The following is a 25434-nucleotide window of genomic DNA, read 5'->3' as shown; positions in this document are numbered from 1 at the left end:
AAAAAACATCTGAGAATTTAATTGGAAAGTTGAGGTTCATTTCGTGACATTAATAACATTTTTAAACTCGACCATTTTGTTATAGCTTTTATTGTCTTTATTTCTTTTTATTTTCTCTATATCGTGTTCTGAAATAGTAAAATTTGCCACTTTCGCTTTGTGAGGGGATGGCACGAGTTGGAAAATTGAATTCGGTATGAGATTTAGTATACTACCGGAAAGGAAGAAAGCCTATCACATTGGTCCGTTTCATGACAATTTTATAAGTCATAGATTTGATAAAAAGCAATTCTAAACAATTTGTCTGCGTCGTATATGTCGACAGATTTACCTCTACTACCTGGAGTAAATATACAGTTCATAGCTTTGTAATAAGTTTTAATTGAACCGAATGCACCTCTTTCAAAGTGACTCAATAGAATGTCTGATGACATGATAAAATGCCATAATAATTTGCCAGCTTTTTTTCCGTATTAATAACAGGAATTGTCGTATAAGCCTTGCAACTATCAAGGAGTTATAGTGCAAGCGGTTAGAGATATGATCAGATATAAATAATAAAGTGCGTAAAAAATTGATGAAAAATAGTCTCAGTTCAACATCCAGAAGGGTTGTATTTACAATGGGTGGAACTCCATTTAATATGAATGGTTTGATGTTCCTCCAAATAGAAAATACAGAAGGAATGCTATTACCTGAAGTTCTTATTGCAGTTATCATTGTATCATGTTTAATCAGAAAAGACGACTGGTACAATTTTTTTATTGAAGACTAATTAAAAATGTTTCTTCCTTCATGAGAGGTTGTTGTTCCTTTTCATAATGTGTAGTAACTGCTGTTTTCTTGTACTAACGTGTCATTTAAATAGATATTAGGTATGAATCACAAGAATGAGTCAAAGAACTCAGTGGCAAATAGCGTGTCAAATTGAAACCCTAATAATCTTCGTTTCCTCTAAATAAGCAATATTGCACTGCGAAGGAATTGCATATCCTGATGGTCAAAGAAAAAACATGGTACAGTTTCACATTTAAACTTCTGTAGCTCAGTTTTGCACAATAATAAAAAAATCAGAGTTTGCGCGAAATTGTAAGTCCTGTTTATAGTATGCATACACAAGTATTATAAAAAGTCTAAAAGAAGAAACGTAATGCTTGTATTACTTAGTTCTTAGAGTTGAAATCAGATAAATAGATTTATACACCACAGTAAATGTTTTTTTAAACAGCAGCAAGCTAAATTAGGTACTTGGTGAATCATCTTTGAACTAAGCACGCCAACTTTCAACTTTTCTTCCCAGTTGCCCGCCCAGATTGAAGTGTTTAAAGGTATAATTGATCAAAAGAACAACTTTCTCCCCTAGCAATACGCATGTGTGCGGGCTTTATACAGTTAATAGCTTTCAAGATTGCTGAAAATTCAAAATGAGAGTTTTTTTGAAATTATGAAATTTTGAATTTAATCTGTATTGCTTTAATTGCGATTCATATAGTGAGCATATTTAAGTTTCAAATTATAAAACATCAGCCTCAATTACACGATACTTATTCAAATGTATCTATATTATTTTATTAAAAATACTCTCTATAGAAAATGTGACTCTTTCTTTATTTCTTTTTAGAGTTTTGGGTGTAAAACTTGATCGCCTCGAACCATGGGCTGAAGACCATTTCAGATAGAAGGAAAAAATGGAAATGCTGAAGACTTTTGTGATTAAGAAATCTGAGCTTTTATAACTGGCCGGTGATTTGGGGATTATTTACTCTTTCTAATTTAGTAAAAAAATGATTTTTTTTGTATGCGCATTAATTTTGATATCATTTTATATGTTGCTGTTAGAAAACCACATTTACAAATGCGATGATAAATTTATTTTTTCGTTATGATGAAAATGTATAAGAATTTTCAGTTGAATATTTTGAATTCATTTGTATTCTTCATTTTAAACTGTATGTATATGCATTATATTTAAATGTTTCCTGGCATTTTAATGTAATGCATTTCACAAATATGGGGTTTCTAAAAATTTTTTTAAATTCCTCAAATAAGTTATAATTATATGCTATAGGTGTTTAAATTTCAATGAAAACATTGAATCACAATCAGTCATTTTAAAATTTACAAATAATTTATTTACACTTTTATATACCATAAATTTATGAACAATCTTAATTTAAAAACCAGTGGAATTAATTCGATTTTGTGGTAATGTAATTTTATACTTTGAAAACATGAAAACGAACGAACGTTTGTTTGTGTGACCTGCTATTTTTATACATTAAAAAATTTATGCTTGTGTTATTTAAAATATGCCTTGCATTGCAGTTCCTATTTAAATTAGTCTATGGATATTATAGTCATTTTTAAGAAAACTGTCGATGTAATTTAATTTACATTTTACAAACCATCTTATATGAATTTTTTTTATATATTCTTCAACTATACGGATGTATTCATATACAATCTTATGTTTTTTTGGTTCATATTTTACGAAAAAAAAGTTTTGTATGTACGACTTGCTATTTTTGCATTTAGAAATGTGATATTTAAAACCTGCCATGTTTTCCAGTTTGTTGTTAAACTAGTGTAAATCTGATAGTTATTTTTAAGAAAACTGTCAATGTTACCTGATATACATTCTATGAATTGTCTTTAATGTGCACTTTTTTATAGCCTTCACATATACAGAAGTATTCATATACAATTTTATGCTTTTTTGTTTTTACTATTTACTATTAATGTTTATAATTTACTGTTAATGTTAATTTTTACTATTTAATGTTTGAAATGCCGAAATTCATTGCTGAACTTGTTTATCCATATGATAGTTATTTTTACAAAAACTATCAATTTTACCTGATTTGCACAAATATTTTTATGCCTTAAGAAATATTTTATATACCCTTTTTTTGCATATATTTGAGACTTAGAGAATTATTCGTACAATTTTTAGAATTTTCATTAAATTTTTTACGAAAAATTTTTATTAGAAATTTTCTGAATTGCTGCAATTTATTTCGGATATAATTTATGTATATGGTAACCATTTTTACAAAAACTAATAATACTATATAATATACGCTTTACAAACTATTTTATGTATACTTCTTTATTTCCATCAGCTTTACAGAATTTTTCATATTCTATCTTATATTTGGTGATTAAAATTTTATGAAAAATTATAACTGGTTAATGCCGGAATATCTGCAGTTTATTGTTGAATCAATTTTTGGATGCATTTTCTTCAATTAAACAGAAACATTCATATACATTTTGTACTTTTTGGTCAAAATTACTATTAAAGCTCTTTGTGTATGTGTATGTTTGAGTTTTTATTTAAATTATCTTACATCAGTAAACTAATAATTAGGAGCATTTTTTTCCTGTTGTAAAAGTAATTTAATAATATCCATAGCATTCTACACTTTTGCATATGTGCCTGTTGATTATGTTTGCATGAGTATAATGGTAAGATAAAAGTTGCAGAAAGAGATGATTATTAACCAATATATTTAACCATTTTGTTTTCACTTCATTTGCTGTAATTTGAAATGTTTTAATGATTTTGAAATTAGTTTTCTACTTATAAACATTTACAATTAGGTTTTGAAGGAGTGCTCTTTTTGCTTACTGCAATGATTAAAATTACCTAAAAGTGATAGACGTAGTTTTCTGCAACAGACTTAATTATTATTATTAATAATATTATCCTTGAATCAGTGGTGAAAGCTAGTTAAAAAATTTGGAGATATCATATTTTTATTGCTAATTTGGTGTTTCTGTTGAGACTGTAATTATATTAATAAGTCGCCCCATACATGTTTTTGAATTTGTATAATGCATAAAGATTCCGTTTTGATTTTGACCTGAACATAAGTTAATAGTAATACTCTTCAACTCTGTCCGCATTTCTATTATTTTCAGAGTTAATCAGTTTGAATGCAAGGATATATCAAACACAAACATATAATTTTATACATATATCACAACCTTTCTCGTAGTTATTTCTAGAAAGATTGCCCCAGAAGTACATAAAAAAATCGGCATGTTTTTTTTATGTACTTCTGGGCATAAAGCCTCGTATATAACATATCGGCATAAAGCCTCGTATATAACAATATTAGAGCTCAAGCTCTAATATTGTTATATACGAGGCTTTATCAGAATTAGAATATATTTCTGCTTCTTTCTTATACTTATCTATAAATGTTTGAGTTATTACGACTGTTTCATGATATGAAATGTTGAATGGAGGGACTTATTTTTTTTGAAATTAGAGCTGAATTTCATAATGATAGGGTGGCTTACCGACTGGGAATTTTCAAGGAATTCCGAGAGTATGTGAAAAATCAGTAAAGAGTCAGGGATATATATTATAAAACTGGAAATGTTTTTATCAATTGGTAATTTTTATCGAACCTGATAATTAGCTGGTACTTCTTCATAAGTAGAATAAAACATTGTTGGCAACTTAAAAAATAAAAAAAAGTCAAAAACAGACTATGGAAGAGAAAGATTAACTACCATGTCTAATTTATTGCATATATATATAAAGCCCAGCTCCTGTTACTGTTGTGATTTTAAGTTTTAATGGGTCCCTTTAATTTAAAAAGATATATATGGAGCTATTCTCTCCCCCCCCCCTCCCGCCTTTTCTTTCGAACGTCAAATCTATCATGCCACGTATCACGAGAGCGAAAACATGAATTTTGGTTATTAATTTTCAAAGTTTCTAAAATATTGACCCATTATTATGATTCCAAATGAATTTATTTTAACTAAATTAGTATTTTACAATAATAATTTTTTAGTTTATTGCTATTATTTCCATAAATTGCTATCATTTCCATGTGAACACGGATTATTAAATTCTTCATAGGAATCGATGCTAAAGACGGCATGAAATGGGCGTTATTGCTAATATTTCCTTTAATTTTTTTTTTTATTCTGTGTTCGTTTAAAACTCCTCATACAGTCAATAAAATGCTCTATAATTTTAAAATAATATTTGCTTGATATATTATGGGTACACATGCCTAGTGAAATTTTTTTTAAATAGATAAGCGACCATTTTTCTTACATGGTTATATGAAACTGTTTGCCATAAAAATTTGTAAAATTCATTCATATGATATATTTTTTGAAATTTATACCTCTAAACATTTTTCTTTTTAAGCAATGAAGAATAAAATTGATCGGACAAAGTTTGAAGCATTGAACTAGCGTGCTAGCGATTTTTTTTTATTGTAGTTGGTATGCTAAATGTCAATGCACATTTGATTTCATTGAAAAAATTTTCTTATTTTGATGCAGAGATTTCATTTTGAATTTGAAAATGATTTTTTTTCTGTTAGTAAAATTATTGTTCAGTTGTGATTGGCGTGTTGGTAAACAGTATGAATAGGGGAGACCCCACTGGAAGGAAAATCATTTCCTTCTTAAAAGCACTCCGCCAATGTGCATATATTTTTGCACTGCATTTTTCGTGAGTAAATTTGACAAACAGTTCTGAGATATGACTGGTTGGCTAAAAGTCGGTCTAGATGGTCATGTATTTTCTAGTGTTGGTTAATATATTTACAAAAAAAGAAAAGAATAATAATTTTACGTAATTGAAGTTTATCTGAAATTCAATAAGTGAAAATGACGGTTTTTTATTTCTGAAAATTAAGTTTTATTTTACATTGATTTTAGTTAAAACGAGAAAAACGATTTTTCAAATAATATGATGGACATATTGTGCAATAATTAAAGAGAAAAAAATAAAGCTACAGCATTCTGAGGATATAAGAAACATCCAACAAATGTCAGGGAAATTTCTTAAAAAACCTGGGAATATCAGCGAAATTCGAGCAGCAGAAAGGCTGCTCACCCTAAATGACATGAATGTGAAATGTTGAATCAATTACTAATATTGCAAATTAAGCTGGGTTTTGTAGGCATAATTTTTTATTTGATTTCAAATAAACTTTATTTTTAATTAGATAAATAACCTCTTAACTTGTAAAGGGAAAACGTCATATCGTTAGTGAACGTTAATTTTTTAAAACTAGCATTCAGTATGAAGAAAATCGTATAATTTTTTTCTCCTCATTCAAATCAATGATTACAGGTATGGCCCTGTATATTTACTAATTTCACTTTATTTATCATTTATGAATCTTGAAATTATCTAAGTATCATGTAATCCATTAATGTCATTCAGTGTTGAATCATCTCCATTCTGCACTGTTAACACACTGCTTGAATAAATAAACACTGCTTTAATGCTGAACACTGCTTTTGTAATAATAAATAAACATTGCTTTAATGCTGAAAACACTTTTAAATGATCATTTATTCAAATTTCTTGCAATGGAAATACTTAAAAAGAGACTATAGGAGTTTTTAATCAACTTAACTAATCTAATCGCAGTTGTATCTACCCAGTTTAAATATAAAAATGATGCTATCTGACACAATCAGAGTAATGATTTTGTGTTTGAAGACTGGCAGGCTAGTATAAAAGATATTAAATTATTATAATGCGGAAAAACAATGTAAAGATATCAGCAGAAAAATGTATTAAATAAAAAAACTATTATACTTATTACAAAACCAGCTAGTTCTTAATTTTCGTTAGTTAGAATATGAAGAGCTAGAAATTATCAAAGATGACACATGATTAATACATATGGACATTTTGTTTCCATGCGATTCTTTTAAAAAAATGCATGCCTTCATGTAATGTCAAAGAGCATTTTATTGTATAAAGCCTGATAATTATAAATATCTTATAGATAAAGAAAAACCGTATTATTACATTTTAACATTTTAGAATTTTTACATTTTAGAAGTCTTTCGTTTGTTTTTAAACTATTTTTATTCCTCTTCCCATACATTTCCTATACAAGGGAGAATCTCAATGCTTATTCCTTTCAGGATATACATGATTAGGAAAAAATGTTTCTCACTTGAGAGAGCTCTAGAATGTGTTCTATTGGTCCAAATGAGATAAATTTTGAATTTCAGATAATACACGCTTGACATTTATGGAATAATTTTAAAAAGTCGGCTTTAGGTGTTGCAGTATTAATAATATCAAAAATTAGAATTAAAACTGTCCAATATGCCTCTCTTCATGCTTAATAATGAACTCTAATCGTTGTACCATAAGCAACAGCTGATCGGAGTATGCCTGCCGGAATGCCTAGAACAAGTCATCGAACTCTGTCTATCAGATCTAGCACAGATGCTGGTCCTTGAATGCAGATAATGTCCTTCAGGAAACCCAACAATAAAAGCTAGCAGCGGCTGATATCCGGCGAATGTGGAAGACCATGATACTGGAAAATGAAGGCTTATCAACCATCTACGAAATTCTGTCATAGCAATTGCTTGATATTCTCCATTGATTCCATTGTCTTGAAGTTATAGGATTACAGAATCCCTCAACATATCACGGTACCGGTACACCGTGATATGCTCTTCCTTCACGGTACATATAGTCCTGTGACGGAACAGGTTTGGATTCCATTATCAGTTATCTGTTTAAAGAAATACGGTCCAATGAAAAATGTAGCCGCAAAACCACACCATGTCACTTTTTCAGCGTACAAAGATTCTTCCTGGAAGAAAGTCAAAGCATATAATTTACATAAAAACATAATGTATAAAGGGAACAAAAATTAAAGAAGATTTATTTCCTTTCTTGTCATTTAATATAATAATGTGTTTTTTTTTCTGTTAACAAATGAATTTTATATTCCTACAAATAAAGCATTGCCATTGTTAAATAAAGGAAAAGAAAAACACATATTAATGTATGATGAATCACAAGAAAGATTCAACATCGTTATATGGTTCTGATATTTAAAACGACATCTATAAAACATTTATAATTAATATTCAATTTTAATGTATTTAATATATACAATTATGGCCAAAATTGAGGACACTTTTGAAAATTTTTATGTTTTCTAACTTTGTATGCTTATAGAATATGTTACGTATCACAAAATGCAAAGTCTTGTCTTTAAAAAGAATTTAATACTGATTTCAATTCAAAAATTTTTTATATATATTTGCAATACAAAAAAGTTCAGCGGCAGTAATTATCGAGACACATTAGATGCTGATGACTCCAGTGAGTTATCAGTACTAGGGATGACGAATATTTTCAGAGCGGTTATTACGTAACCAAAATCAAAAAGTCACAAATACAAGTGATCAATACTTTTCAAAGAGGGGTGTGATTCAAATCCTTGATACGATCTTACTGATGATATTTCGATTACAGGTTTTGGATCACGATAGAAAGTAAAAATCGATACGATATCACTGAAATTTGCCGGAGCGGTGACTTAACTGGAAAGTAAGAATCGATACGATCTGTCCAATGGAAGCTCTCGAAAGAAATCTGTGATTGGATTGAAAAGTGAACGGACCGGTTACTGGAATTATCGTATCGTATCCTTGAATTGCATATCACTGAAATTTATCGGAGCGGTGATTTCACCGGAAAGTGCGAAGTCACCGCTCCACTTTACGGGAGTGACCGATATTCGTATTTGATGATGTGCTATTCCATACAGATCATTTTTAATTGCTCGTGACATGATTGACTTGATTACATATACACTGTTTACTGCTGGCGCCATCTATTGGTAGAATATAGGACTAAAGTAAACATTTTAAAGAAATGACATATATTTTTAACTTATCTTTTCCAGAAAATGGTTCACTCTAATAAATAAATTAACTAAATAGTTTTGAGAAAAAAATAAAATTTAAGAAGTAAGCTGAAACAGATAAATTAATTCAATCACACGTTAATTAAATTAGTAAATTAAGTATTAATTACAATTAATAAATTTTATATTTAATATTAAGTAATAATTTTTAATTAATAATATGATTGAAATAACAGATATTTGGAACGCATATTTAAAAATAACAATAGCAATATTATTTGTTATTCAAAAAATCGTGGATTATGCATCTCTAATCAGTACTTAGTAGGGTAGCCTTTATTTTTTTATTACAGCTTCATATCGATGTTTCATTGAGTTGACGAGAGTTTTAAGCTTTTCCTTCGTTATTACATGATGCCAGGAAACAATTATAGCCTCAATTAGTTCTTTTTTATTTGATTGACGCCTCATTCGTACAAGAATTTCTAAACGATTCCATAAGTTCTCAATAGGATTAAAGTAAGGTCTTTATCTTGGCCATGATAACAATTCTTTGCTCTTTGTACTAAACCGCTCTTTCGATATTTTTACTGTGTGGCAAGAAGCGGAGTACTGCTGAAAAATAAATGAGGCGTTTTGGGAAAAGAGATCACATATGGAACCTATAAGTTTTGGTTTTAAAATAGTGTCAATGTATTTTCTTGTATTTAGTGTCCCTTTGATAACATGAAGGCGACCGATACTGTCTGTGGACATATATGACCAAATCATAACACTAACTGAGTTCTTCACATTTGTCTGAATGCAGTCAGGATGTAGGTCTGCGCCTATTCTACGTCTTACATATTTTCACTCATCACTACCGAATAACAAAATCTTTGTTTCATCACTCCGTGACCACTGATTATCTTTCCAATTAATGTGTTCCTTTGCCCACTGTAATCTTTTTACACGCTGCTGCATATTGAGATAAGGATTTTTCCGAGGAATTATACCTCTTAGTCCAACTTCTTATAATCTTCTCCTGATTGTTCTTGAACTGACAGAAACGCCAACATCATTCAGTTGACTTCTCATGGCCACTGATGACATTCTTCTCTCTTGGAGACATAATATTTATATTCTTCTGTCATCTACAGATGTGGTGTTTTGGTTTTTTCCAGCTTTGTTTTTTCATTGAATTTATCTCCTGATATCGTAAACAAAACTTTCCGACTCTAGATGTAGTCACTGAACCACCCACTTGTCTTGCAATTTCAGCATAGGAAAGATCACATACTTGTAATGTAATAATTTTAGTTCTCTTTCTAGGTGTGCAATCTATTCTTTTATTTGATGTCATTGCTTCTTGACTATATATTAGAAATATTTACAAAAATTCTTACTAAATATTAAAAATGTTTAACAAAATTACTTACTTGAAATTTGATTACATAAATATCAGTCTTCCATCTGAAGAACAAAGCACAGTAATGTCTTGTTTCAACTTTAAACATGATGTCAGCTTCTACTGGCAATTATTAACATTTGATTGGCTCCCAGAGCAAGAACGGTGATTGGTTAGGAAAGTTAGAAATTACAATACATTTCATCAATGTATTTGTTTTTCAAATTAAAGTAATGTTTTTTGTATTATGAATATTTAAATTTTGCTTTTTGTATTGAAATCAGCATTGAATTCTCTTTAAAATGATTTGCATTTTGAGAAACGTAAAATTTTCGAAAAGCATACAAAGAAAGCATAAGGATTTTCAAAAGTGTCCACAATTTTGCCCCTCCCCTTGCATGTATTTACAGACTATTTTTAGAAGAGTCTACTATTAGAAGAGACTATTTTTAGAAGTTTAGAAAAAAATTTGCTCATTAATAATTTCGCATAATAAAGTTTTTTATTCATTTTATTACCCTATTTTCAAAATTGAAATCATCGGAAAGGAAGCAAAACAACTCGAATTTCTGTTAAAATGTGATCTGTACTACTACTACTAATATATATATATATTGAAAAAAATGGCTTTATGATGTCTTGGGGCTGGCCTTCATTAGGAAGGTTCATTTAATGATGAAACAAGTGTCAGGCTATTAAAATAACACAAGTCATAAACTTTTCATGATTTAATGCTTAAAAATTCGTTTTAAAAGTAATCATGAGCACCACTATTACGCATAACGGATTTAATGGAAATGAAACACAACCAATATTCCCTGTCCCAACCAATATTAGCTGGTCACTAAAGACGGCTAATACTAGTATAAATTAAAGATCGTTTTAATCTTTATTTTATGCTAGTTTTCATTGTTTTATTCATTTAAAATATACGATATGAAATTTCAATCGTAAAACTTAAAACGATTTAACATTTGTCATAAAAAGAAGTTTTAGTCACTTTGTTGAGGGAGCTATAATTGTCAAGTAATTTATAGAATTTTGAATTAATAATAAAACAACCACTACTTCTGGCGAACTAACGAATTAAAAAGTTTAAGAACAATAAAAATAGTATCTTCGAAAAATATGATTTCTTCACCTCAAATTGGGAGTATACAATAAACAACATTACAGATTTTGGAAAAGAAAGGCAAAGAAAATGAATTCTATACTTCGTACGTTTTCTTATATGCATAAATCATGCAAGGGTTTTTTATGTTAAACACAGAAGATTTAAAATTCAAATTATCTTTAATACGTAAATTATTAACTCTCTTTGACTTCGTGCATACAACTTTAAAAAAAAAAAAAAAAAAAAAGAAGCATTCTATGTTCGACTTTTGAAAATCTACCGGGAGTGGTCCTTCTGAAAATTTCCCGCATACTCTCTAAAAGAGATGTTATCCCTTTTGTTCCCGCATATAACTATGGACCTTGGGCCTTGAAAGCCTCGATTCTTCAGATTTTTATTTTTAAAGTCCGCTCACGAGAAGTTTGTGTTTCGTAGCATAAAAAAGAATGCCGAAAATACATTTGGAAGTCCTTCTTTCGAGAGATTGAGATTAAAATTTAATACAGATTTAAGATTTAATAAGATTACATATCAAATTTCATTTCTTTAAATCGCTTCGTTTTCTGAGTTATCGAATTTGTATGCATATGAAATTGGAGACCAGCTAGACAGTCAATCCTTCAACGGATTTGTTTCAAAATTTGTATACTATCTTAATATGATAAAATATCATTTATCTAGGTCGTTGTCTTTTCCAGCTACCACGTTTATATACATGTGAAAGTATAGACGGGACGACGCTGAATCCTTTCACGGTTTTCCAAAAATTTGATACAGATCTATGTATGCTAAATCTGTGCGTGATTTTTTTTTCTTCCACTTCTTTTCTTTTAATATTCTTCGGGTTCACTTGTACTGAGAAGTATGACAGACAGACTCAAAATTTGATCTTAAAAACTTCAAATGTGGTGTAAAGACCATGTAATCGATTTCAGCTGTTGCTAGTGAATAGAAGATAATCAATGTTTTCAATAAATTTGTGAGTTTTGGAATACGGCTTCTTGAAATTATTTTAATGAATAATGTAACTCCAAGGTACTTTTGAAGGTGTTAATAATGTGCATTTCGGTGGGAGTTTTTTTGCTGTTAATCAATTAGGCGATATTTTGGCTTTTTTTTTTTCTGGATAATTTTTGAAAACATCAAAGCTTTAAGATGATGTTCACACTGTATTCAAAGTAAAAAGATTATCTTTTAAATTATAGCAATTTAGTTGTGCTATTTTTAACTCCCAATTTCAATAATTTTTTTATCAGTAGTAATTTTTTTTTTTGTAAATTGTTTTTATGTGTTTTTTGCACAATACTTCTCTTGTTTGTTTTTGAAAATACTTTAAAGCGTTTTTTTTTCTTTCTTTGCTAAAAACTAAGGAATGATGGTACTGTGTATTTTTTTAATATTCTCTGATATTGTAATGAATTTTGACTCTCTAATTTCACTTTATTATTGTTTTTGGTGGGAAGAGATCTATAAATAGAGCCTTATAAAATTTTAAGAGAATTAAATATGCATTTATTTGGTATCCTGAATATTTATACTTTCATCACATTTATACTTATTATTTTAATCATTGAATTATCTCTTTTATCCACATCATTGAATCCGGGTAACATGCTGCTGTATTATTCAATTTTACTCCTTTATGCTAATCAGTATCTGCATTAAATTTCTGTTGGGGAGGGTGCTCGTTGAATGCTTATAAGTAAAAATAAATCGTCTTAAAGTGCTTATAAGTATTTTTCTGTCTGCTGGAATTCATGGATTGAAAAAAATTCCTTATTTCAAAAAAATTGCACAATCTAAAATGATTTCTGTTTTGGCCCACGATAGCTAAATTTGTAGAAAACTCACTTACATAAAAATAAAACACAAACTCTCGGACTGTATTACCATTGCTTTATTTTCACACCCTTATAACAGTTGGCCACTTGATGGCGCGCCACTTGATTAGTAGGCAGAGCGTTCAGCTGACTTATTGGCGCCAACATTCCGCCCTCCTTGAAATATCATTTCAAAACTCAGAATATAACAGAAATAAAAATTTAACACATTACTTAATTAGACATTGCAGAAATTCAACAATTATCTTGCACAGAATACAAAAAATATTACACTCTTAAAATAAAATTGAACACTATATACAAAACATTTATGGAAAGAAAAAATATGAGATATTTGAACATGTACGATGAACAACTTGAATATACATTATATACCATTTTAAATACTAAATACAATAACTAATTACACCAGATATACATTGATTTTATTCACATGGTAATAAACAAATCTTTGAAATTGCTCTTTTCTTGACTCCTTGTGGAGTTTTTAGAAGTACTGCTCTGACTTTGCCGTCTTATCCATAAATTAAATCTTGTATTCTTCCCATTGTCTACTGGCAAGGGGGAAGATTATCATCTTTTAAAAGAACCATAGACTCTTTTGAAACATTTTGTTTCACAAACTGCCATTTGTGTCAAACTGCCAAATTATTTAAGTAATATAATTTCCATTTTTCCAAATTATTTGGACCATTTTGCTCAATCTTTGCCATTGAGATGAAAAGGTTATCTTTTTTCTCTGAATAATATGGATCAGGAACACTATTTACGGGGCGGCCGATTAGAAAATGGCCTGGGGTCAAAATTTCAAAATTGTTTGGATCAGTTGATAAAGGTGTCAGTGGGCGACTGTTTAGAATACTTTCAATTTGAATAAGATTAGTTAAAAACTGTTCCATTGTTAAACGCGCATTACCAACAACTCTCTTTAAATGGTGTTAAAAAGATTTAACACCTGCCTCCCATAAGCCACCGAAGTTAGGTGACCTTGGTGGAATAAATTTCCACGTCACTTGTTCAGTTGTTAAGTAATTAGCTAGTGTCTCTGGAGGTCTACCAATCATATTTTGTAAGCGTTTTAAATCTGAATTAGCCCCTTTCAAGTTAGTTGCATTATCAGAACAAATAGAGGAACTAGCACCTCTTCTGCTAAAAAAGCGCTTTAAAGTGGCAATCATTGCATCTGCAGTTAAGTCAGTGACTGCCTTAGTAGCAAAGCAATTGAAAGCAGCCACATATCATTTTTGATAGCTGCCTTTTCTCTGACCCTTGCATTTAATATAGAATGGTCCACAAAAGTCTATCCCAACATGAGTAAATGGATAACTAGATTTAACTCTATTGGTTGGGAGATTTCCATTAATTAGGGTTACAAATCTAGGTTTGTTTTTTGGACAAATAACACACTCATGAATAATTTTTCTGACTGTATTTCTATCAGATAAAGGCCAATATTCCTGTCTTACCAAATACAACAAGGTTTACGCACCGACATGTGAATATTTAAGATGAAAATGTTGCATAATTAAAACAAAGTGAATTTGTGATTCTTTGGAAGTAATATAGGAAACTTTTTATCATATGACAAATCAGAATTACTTAATTTTCCTCCAAGACATAAGACACCTTTTGGGTCTAGAAATGGGTTTAAGCAACTTACCTGACTCCTGTTAACATTTTTGCCTTTTTCAAGAGATTTTATTTCAAGATTAAAGGTACATGAACAAGTTTGACTAAAGTTAACTTGGCCAACTGCAGTTCTTTGGTGGTTAAAGGACCTGACATTTTGCTCGAGTTTCTCAAATTATAAATCTGAAAATAAAGTCTAAGGCTTTAATTATTTTATAGAACTTATTTGACACACTAAGTATGTTATCTAAAAATGATGAATCCACAGCTGAAACTAAACAGCAATTACTCAGATTCTTGAATTCTGCTTATTAAAATTTCTCAGAAGAAACGTCCATGTCCTTCACAGAACTGTCCAATAGGTCGTGGATGTCGTCGCAATCACAGCCGGCCTTCTCTATGAAGGGGCCCGGGTGCAAGAAATCATTTGGGACCCTAATTTCTTGTGAAGTCAAAAACATATATATATATATATATATATATATATATACAAACCCGAACATATATTATTAATACATGTTTATTTAATGCGTGATTTTATTCTTGCTGATACATCAATTAATTCAGAAAAATTATAATTCTTTTTTTCAATTTCTTTTTCGATGCTGAATATAGCAAGTGCATATAAGCGTTCTGAATACATGCTTGACCGATGATAATTGTTTATTAATTTTAATTTGCTGAAAGAGCGCTCAGCACTTGCTATAGTAACTGGCAACATAAAGAAAAGTTTTAACGCAGTTAATACATTTAGAAATAACTCATTACAATTATTATTTAGTATGTATGCAATATGTCTTGTGCAGTATTTACATCTCTTTTATTCAAAATCAAATCCCGTAGCAAACAAATTTCCTGGATTAGGTTTTCATCTACATCTTTGTTATATAACTTTACTAAGTTTTTGGAACATTTCTCTAATTTATGTTTTTCTAAAGTTTTTATATCAGTGATTAATTTGAAATCAGAAATAATATTTGGTATACTTTTAAATCTATCTTCTATTTGTACAATAACAGTATCAATTGCAGTATTAAGAAAATAACACCTTAATTCCTCTATCGGTTTTTTTATAACTTCGTCTTTGGCTAATTCGGAATATAATCTTTTCCTTTTTCGAATTCGTTTTGCAGGAAAATGTTCTGAAATAATCAAATTACGTGTTAGCCCCTTTTCTTCGTCTAAAAATGTGTTAAATTTTATTCTGAAATTTTGGATTTCAGTTTTAATTTTATTGATTAAATTGAAAGCCGAGTCTAGAGCAATTGTTTTTGCTTGAAATAGTTTATTGATAGAGTTAATTTTGGACAATAGTGCAAACCATACTATTAACATAAAATAAATGCTTTTCTTGTATTGCATCCAATAAATTTTAGCTTCGTGTACCGCTGTATTATCGTTACTTACATCAATAAATTCTTCTAAGGCATTACAAGTTTGTTCAAACTGTTTTACCCGAATATATTTTGGCTACCCAATGAGTGTCACATAATGGTTTAAGAGTAATGTTTAAATGCTTTTGTATATTTTCCCATCTTTTTGTAGATGCAGAAAATAAGCAATATAAGCGTTGCAATATCCCAAAAACATTTTTTACAATATATACTGCTGAAAGTGGTATTGCAAATTAATAAATTAAAGAAGTGTGATTGGCAAGTCACATAAATTGCATGCGGATTTAGAGAAAGTTAGTTTAGAGAATCGGGTAGTTCGATCATTTTCCTCTTCTTTTGGAAAACAGTATACAATAAAAACAAAATACAGAGTCTTGAGTTTTTGAATAAATTAACCAGCTGCGAAGTTGGGTTTCACGATTTGATATTTTTTTTAAGTAGTACGTAGTGGAAAATGATCTATCTTCAGCATTTTTAGCAAAAACTCTTTTGTGTTGTACAGGTCTGATTTTAACACAAAACATTCTAAATTTACCATTTATAATACTTAACTGTAAACCAGGATCATTTATACTCTCTTAATTATATTTGTTATTGCCATTTTCATCATTATTTTCTGATTCGGTCATATTTGTATAAACATACGGTTCTTTAACAAATTTCACCTTTCAACATTTTCATTGCAAGACTGAGTACTTTGCGCGGAATTTTCTTCCTCAGTTGAAGTTTCAATTGTAACTTCTGAAGTCGAAGCAATTTCTTTGCCAGATTTACTTCATAGCGAAGAAAACAGATTTACTTGTGACTTCTTGAAGTTTAGCTTTCCTTCTTTTTTCTTTTCTGATAAATTTTCTTATTTGACACCCAGAGGGATATATCCTTGGCATGGACATGGTTATATCTAACAGTATTAAGCAATTTATAGAATGCATTATCAAATTACTATATGCTATACTATACGCTATTACCTAGTAGGTGAGGTAAGTGACTGTAAATCTACTTACCTTATATTAACAATATTTTTCACACTTGTACTTGATAATAATATATACTGTAAACTTCATATATTTCTAAATATGTCGACTGTACCATTTAAACTTCTTTCTTAATTGTTTTCATTCCGGTCGTGACCGGTGAAGCAGTCATACAATATGCATTGCTAGGAGTTGATCATTTTATTTATCTTCGTTTTACTTCTTTTTGAACAACTTAATATAAACAAACATCTACAGATGGGAACATAAAAAAATATTACATTAGATGTAGAAAAAAGTAAAAAGCTGATGATTAACAAGTCCATTTGAACCCAGCCTTAGCCTCGACTTCTGACTGCCGCTTGCGTCCAGAAGTCGCGCCTCTCTGTCTTAACATATCTGAAGCGGATTTCTTTATTCATAAATGAAATTTCCCCCTTTTTATAGGTATCACTGGGATCATTGCCTGATGACGGCGTCAGTCGGCGCTCAGTCAGCCATGTGGAAACTAATTTGTATACTTTCAGAACGTGTAAACACTATTATTGTTGAGAACACTATTTTAATTCTTAAACACGGAGAGGGGACCCCTTAGTCGCGGGGTTCGGGTGCATGAAACCCGCCGCACTCCCCAGATGGCCGCTCCTGGTCGCGATCACCAGGATACTTCACTTTCACTTCACCCGCTGAATTGACTGTCCTGGTGTAGATTGCAGCACCATACGCCTTTTCGGACGAGTCACAGAATCCATGATGCTCAGTCACTTCAGCGTTTGGAATAACAATACATCTTTCGATGTTAATGTCGTTTAAGTTTGTTAAAGATGTCACAAACTCTTGTCATTCACCAGCTTCTTTCGCGGGAAGCATTTCACCCCAATCAATCTTGAGCAACCACAATTGTTGCATAACGATTTTTGCCTTAGTGATAACTTAACTCAATGTACTAAAAAAGGTACTAATGCACAGTAAAATATTTCAGATAAGTAACTCAAGTGGATCAAAAAGTCTGGCGATAATGGATATGACCGATCTTTTGGTAGTATGAGCATTTTGCTCTACTTCTACTTTAAAGATAAAGCAAGTTCAGCCTTCCAGGCAATCCCTAAAGTCTTAATTTCATCCGTAGATGAAAATTCATACTCTTTCTCCGTGGCTGGGATAAGCTCAGAAGTATTCCCATACCACTTGTATAATGACATCTGGGCTGTTTTTAGAATGTCAACAAGTTGATGTTGCAAAGTTTTTGCCTCTTCCAATGTACTGTTTGACAACGGATTGTAAAACCCTCCGCGCGTTTGCGCATGCATTAGTACGGATTTATTTCGACAAAATAGGGGTGAGAGGAGAGATGAAAGGAGGGTATGTTTACATTTAACAATGAAGACTCGCGGTTTTATGAAACATAAACATTACAGATACTTAGTAATACAGAAGGAAAAAGGTACTAATGCACAGTAAAATATTTCAGAGCAATTTTTATTTAATATAAGAGACATAAACAGTAAATTATGAAGAATAAATAAAAAATTTTTGTTCTTAAAATTTGGTAATTACTTTTTACAAAATAATAATGATCTTTTTTATATTAAAATATTTCTTTTTTACATGTTATTAAATTTTTTCAGGAATATTTTAATTCTCTGTTTTCTGCTTCTTGGTCACAATATTTAATGATATTATGTAAAATTTTCTTCGTACCAGTCCTGAAAGCCTTTTTATCACTTTTGGCTACACATATCAATAAGAAATTTTCAGTTAAAATAAAATGCTGTCAGAAATAACACAACACTCACATACACGTGAAAAAAATTGAACTGAAAAGTATCTAATGGGGGAAATCCAAGGTGAATACCGGAAAATGCGCTTATCATTCCGCTTCTCACTCCTTAATGAAATGGAATCGTCGAAATGTGGTCGTCTTAGAATCCGTTGAAGAACAGTACTAGCTCCACTTAAAACGTCGTCCATATAAAAGTCATGGCACAAGACTGATGCAGAACTTGGAAAGTTTTTTCCCTCGTCAATGGAAATTTGTTTAAGTGTTCTCATGGCTACATACGGAACACTAAACGTTCTGTAGGTAATCGTATTTAGCTGATACGTTTTAACGGGATCGTTAATTCCCTTCTTCCATTAAATTCTTTGGAGTTTTCTTTGATTCTCATCTATATTGATCATACGGTACATCTGACGAATATCTGTAAATGCAAACATATGCTTTCTGAATGTAACTAACAATATAAATAGATCATCTTGAATCACTCCACCATTATACTGAATTGAGTTGAACGATTTTCTACTAGTAGTCAAGGTGGACGCATTAAACACGGAATGTAGTTTAGTTGTCGTTTTTTGAGGCCTATAGATGCCATGATGCGGCATATAATATGTCACTTCAGGTTCAACGCATTCATCTTGCCCTAACTCCTCATACTCATTCAGAATGTCAGAATACAGTTTTAGATATTTTTGGTCTCTAGACAGGCGAGTCCACAGCGATTCGAGTCGTTTTAGAGCAATGTCCCTTGACATGACCAGTGCTCTTTTAATGGTATCGCCACAGTATATATTCCCTGTCTCATCTCTTCTATGTGTTCACGCATTATGTTCCTCACAAATAGCATTCTCTTTTCTTTTAGGTAACTCATTTCCTATTTCCTCAATTTCCCCAAATTTTCTTAAGTTTAAATTTAATTCTTCTGCTCCATATATTAAACCGCAATAGTTAGAATCTAATTTATCTGAACTCGAAACGCTACCTCCTGCTATATACCCAAATATAGAGTCCTGTAACATCAAATTCTCATTTTTAGCGTTTAATTTTCCTGGTTTTATTATATTAAAAAAGTATCCAGCGCCTATTAAAATATCTATTTTCCCCGGAATATCAGAATCCGCAAGGTCAATTGATTCTGGAATCTTTACACGCATATCGATAATCTTATTTGGTATTAAATCCGTTATTTTGATACCACTGTCATCGATATATTTCTTTCGGAACTTTCATTTTTATTAACCACAGTTGCTGTAACTCTGCGATTAACTACCAGCGAGGCATTGCATTGTTAATGCAGGATATTTTTTCACTTTAGAACTGTAGCCTCTGCATACAATTCTGACTCATAAGAGAACACTGTGAGCCGTTATCCAAGAGGCACTTACTTTCAGCCATTGCGAACATTATCTTTTATTAAACATCTGACAGTAGACAAAACTACATTTTGATTTATGATTAGATTTGTTGCAACGAAGGCGTACTCCGCTCAGTAGGGAAAACCGAATTTTTTCCCCCGGATTGCGAATTATGTATGACTTCAAGGGTTTCTACATTCATAGACGAAACATTTTTTGCTTCTTTCGGAAAGTGTATTAATTTATTGTGAGCTTTGGCACAGAAACATTTCCTATACGAACATTTTTTAACGCTGCAATTGGGCGAAAAACATTAAAAGCAAGCGTTTTTATTTTCTGCTATCTCAACGCGTCCAAGAACCGAAAATCTCTTAAATTAAGGGCAAGCATATAACGGATGATTCTCACTCTTTAGACATAAATCACAATTTTTATTTTTCTCTTCATTGAAAAATATTTTTGATACCGGTTTCAATTCGATGCTATAATTTAGCCCCTTTTTCGGCTTATTTATGATTTTGCCTTTGGAAGCAAAATGCAGATCACATTCTTTTCTTAATTCGAGAGGTGTAAAACACTTTTGGTTTTATATTATATTGATATGAGTTGCTGTTTCTTTGCCCAGCGTTTGGAATAGTTTATCCGAAACCATCAAATGTTTTAGGGTCTCGAAATCTGTTACACCTCTTAATTTTAAATAATATTCAAAATTTGTCATTAAGCATGGCGCAAATTGCACATGACTTTCGTTATCTCTAGAAGCATTTTTAAAATTCTCTAAAACCGCTTGCGCTGTTGGTTCAAATTCTCTTAATACAATTGATTTACTTTCTTCATAATTATTTAAATCTTTCTCAGCAATATAAGTTAGGATATTAGAAGCTCTTTCCCCTAACAAATTTAATAAAATCTCTGCTTTAAACTTTTCAGGTACATTTTTAGTACTCTAAGGAAGTAAAGAAGAAACCCCAGTCCTGAGCTTTATTCGGTGGTTTAATACACAATATTCTCACAGACTTGAATAAGCTATCCAGTGACTCTTCTGGTTCGGTTTTACACCCTTGATTAATGGAAATCTGTGTACTATTTTCATTAACCCTGAACTGTAACCCTAATTGTAATTCTATTTTAGTTCTCTCTAATCTGAGACGCTCTAGTTCTAATTCACTATCGTGATTGGATTTTTGGTTTCTATTCCCTAATACTCGATCGACAGCATCTTTAACAACTTCGTTGTCATTTTTGAACACCCCACTTTCTCCATTAAACGCTTTATTCCACTCTTTTTCATTCCTTCCGCTACAACCAAACCTATCTCCTCGGCAACGAGTTTTAATTATCTTTTTTTTATTTTTTAATTTTGCTAAACCCGCCATTTTACGCATATAATCCAAAAGAATAGTATTATCACAAACAATTTCATTCTAAACTCATTAAAATAAAATTCACTTCATCTCGGGAAATTAATTCGTTAATAACTCAAAGGATAATATGGCCCACACCTCTTTGCTGGGACTGCTGTCACTCGAGACCAATTAACCATAACAGAATTCTTATTCTTAGTATTTTCGCACCAAGTTCGTCATCATCGACGGTATCTCCACTAATCAATCACACACATTTCAAATAATAAATTACTATTCAATAGATGAATAGCCGTCTCCGGCGAACTGGACCATGTTTTGGCCCACGATAGCTCAGTTTTTAGAAAACTCAATTACATAAAAATTAAACACAAAATCTTGGACTGTATCCCCCTTGCTTTATTTTCACACCCCCAGCACCCTCAGGAACACCAACTCAAGGGTTATAACATTTGGCCATTTGATGGCGCTACAAAATTAGTAGGCGGAGAGTTCTGCTGACTTATTGGTGCCAACAGTTTCTATGTGGTCGTTATTTATAAAAAAGCGGTGAAAATTAAATTTTAAAAAGTTAAGTTAATATTTTGTTGATAGTTATATAATTGTCTCAATTATTATGCCTGTCCATTGTCCCAAGATATCGCCATCGCTCTCTTCGAAATATTATTTTTTAATGTTTTTTTTTTTTTTTTGAGAATTTATGGCTACTGAGTAACGTTTTCTTTTCCTTTCTTTTTTTTAAGAAAAGGCCATTTTTAAACTTTTTATCTCAGATTAATAGGCTTTCATTTAAATGTGAAGAAAACTATTTTTTAAGTTTTTATCCCTTATTTGGTATTCTATTTATCAGCGTGAAACTGTGGTATGTTTTGGATTGTCAACTTCAAAACTGAAAGCAATAAAAATACTGTTATATTTATTGGATAAGTTAAAATACAATTCCAGCAGACTATGGCATCTTGTTGGAAAATTGTCAACAACGGCATTCCCTTCGTGTCTTTTTCTACTTCATATATCTGACTTTGAAATTACAGAAAAAAATGTTGGAGGTTTTGTGCAAATTTCTTTCGTTACATTTCCGGGGAGAAAAGGAAAGAGGATTAGTAAACAGAATCTACTTTAGTCTTCTGACTAACAGATAGGGGTTAGGAATCCCCAACCCATTTATCGTTGTTGAGTGAGTTATTTAGCATCTAACAATTATTTATTATTTCCTTCCCTCTAATGTTGTACAGAAAGTATACAAATTTCACAGGTTACATACAAAGATTCCTCTGTTACCATATACTATGTTGTATTTTTTTAAATCTTTCCAATATGCAAAAGGAATGTATTGTAATCAGCAAAAATTTCGAATGCGTGATTTTGACGAATCTCCATATTTCAGAACCCTCTGAGATCGAAAAACACATTATTAAAATTATGCCTATATTTTTGTTGGTGAACAAAGGATAGCACAAGAATTTCTGAGTTAGATGGATGAAATTTGGTATATGGATTTGATATCGAATTTGTAAATTATTGTCAAATTTTGAAAGAGATCCACCTGTCTGCCGAGCACAAGTGAACACTATAAATAGAAAAAGGCAAAAGGCTTAGATGGATAAAATTATATGCACTTATTTAGCGTCCAAAATGTAGAACGGTATCAGTGTTTGAACCATATCAGCAAAGGAATTTAACCTCTATCGATCTGTACCTTCATATGCATATAAATGTAATGTCAAAAATACATTGATTTAAGCAAATGAAAATTGGTACAGAGTTTTACCATTTAAAATGTAGATTTTCACCAAATACTGAACCAAATCTGTCAAAGGTTTGATAGCCTGTTGATCTGTACTATTGCATGCGTATAAACTCAGTAAATAAAAAAAAGAAGCAGAAACTAATTTATTTAAATTAGAAATGAAATTTGGTATGTTACTAAAACTGTAGTTCTATATCAAATTTTTATATCAATCGGTCGACAAAATGGTTTCGAAATGCATATTCGGTTTTTTTTTTGCCATAGTACCAAGCCCAAAACTCTCATGTCTTAAAATAAAAGTTCGAACACTCGTAGCGTTTAGCTCTTGTACACAATTTTATGTGGGGATAGGGGAGGCATAATGGTAATGGTAATGGTTTGAGAGTAATATGTAAGAAAATTCCTGGCAGAATATTATTTCTGGTTTTCTTTGAATTTATATCCTATAGCGGTGGTCTGCATTCCACGAATACTATTTTTATGTGAGTGCCTAACAAATGTGCACAATAAGTTTTAAGAATAATAATGGAATCGAAACGTGGAGACAAATTCTTTTCTCAAACTATATTTGATCTAACTACATTCTAACGGTCTCTCTTTGATACTTTCTGCCGCCCTATTCGGTGAGCTACGTCACGCTCTCACCATGGCTTGGACAATCTTAATAATATATAAAATTTGACTATTTAATTAAAATGATGAAGAATAAAAAGTGTTAAAGAACTAAATGATTGCTTCTTCAAATCATGTTTTACAAGACACATACTGCATACAAATCTTTCATTTCAAAGTTTTACAGATAATTCCCATGCGTGCAATGGAATAATACAACGTTCCAAAATGTTATACAATACGTTCCAACGTTCAATATGTTCTAACGTAATGCAAATACAGTACATTCCAACATAGAGCACCTATGGGCAACATCACTTGCATTTTTTATTAAAACACTGTCATGGTTTTTCTATGGAATATCTGCTTCACCGATTAAAATAATATAAAACGAAGGAAAACTTTTATAATGTAAACGTGACTTTTAACGTTAAATAAAGATAGATCTTATACTATTGTTTTGCAGTTTTAATATGTAATAAATGCACACACAAACAAATCTAAAGGAAATGCTTTATTTTCAATACAATTGTTAAAACATTCAAAGGAAATCCAAGAAATTGTTTTCGCATACATAGTCTTATTTTTATGATTTAAGTATTTATTTTTTATAAAGTAGAATGGAAAGTCCATTTCTTTTAGCTCTTTGTAGAATATGTCGTATCCTTTAGGGTAGGGGTTTCTGATACGAATCAAATATAATAATAAATCTGAAAGGTTATTGTTGAAAATAACTCTTCCTTGAATCACTGATTATTTTATAGGAGTCCAAAACATATTAAAATGAAGCTTCCTGATAAAATCAATAATATTCTTTTGCAAGTATAGTTGATTGGGGAGTAACCGATTTGGCTATGCTTTCTTCATCATATTTATTTTCTTCCCCACTAATTCCTAAGATGCAGGTTTGAAAGATGGAGGATATCGCTTCTAGTTTTATGCTTTTATCGATGGAAAATGGGAAGCTGATAGTGATAGAGCCAAATGAAGATTTTTTTAAAAAAAAGTGCAAGTTTTTATATTGTTTGTGAAGGTAACGACTTTTGCTGGAGTGCAATGTTCAATATTCCGAGGATGCCACAAACAAGCAAAGGGATAATGGGATAAATTTTTCACTTTGGGACAATGCAAGTCTTCTAAATTGTGTACAATTCGTCGTGTAAATTCCTAAAGGAATTTGTGCTTTTTAAATCTTTTACCAGTATGCAACCATAGTTTTTAATTCAACAGGATGTTGCCTGATGCAATTTATAAGGGAAAAAAAAATTCACGACCCACAATATTTTAAGCATGTTTCCGATTATTCATAAAAAAGAATTTTTTTTTGGTACTTTTAAGTTGATTTCATTTTGAAAGTGGGAGATATATCTGATGATTCAAATTACCGTTTTCTAAGCTATGAAAAGCTAATTCTTTAATGAACATGCCATTTTCTAATAGGAACTCTTTGAAATCTGCAACTGTGTGTATGTTGTTAGAAATAATCAATCAGGAAGATGCACTATATTTTTATATTCTGGAAATATACCACAATGCAAGCGTAATGATCGGGAGTTTCCTCT

The 25434-nt window shown here is 30.9% G+C and overlaps 1 protein-coding gene across 3 annotated transcripts in view; it reads left to right on the top strand.

Moving 5' to 3' along the window:
- The window catches only part of LOC129958496 (uncharacterized), a 50784-nt gene extending 48903 nt beyond the window's left edge, over positions 1 to 1881 (top strand). For all 3 annotated transcript variants that reach the window (XM_056071013.1, XM_056071011.1, XM_056071012.1), the window contains one exon: positions 1622 to 1881. In XM_056071013.1, the coding sequence (XP_055926988.1) occupies positions 1622 to 1679 (58 nt within the window). In that variant the 3' untranslated portion in view covers positions 1680 to 1881. The remainder of the gene's footprint in view (positions 1 to 1621) is intronic.
- The last annotated feature ends 23553 nt before the right edge of the window (positions 1882 to 25434 follow it).

The sequence above is a fragment of the Argiope bruennichi genome, chromosome X1 (genome assembly GCF_947563725.1).
Source record: "Argiope bruennichi chromosome X1, qqArgBrue1.1, whole genome shotgun sequence".
NCBI lineage: Eukaryota > Metazoa > Arthropoda > Arachnida > Araneae > Araneidae > Argiope > Argiope bruennichi.
Note: the sequence above shows the minus strand (reverse complement) of the source record. Positions and strands in the feature narration are given on the sequence as shown.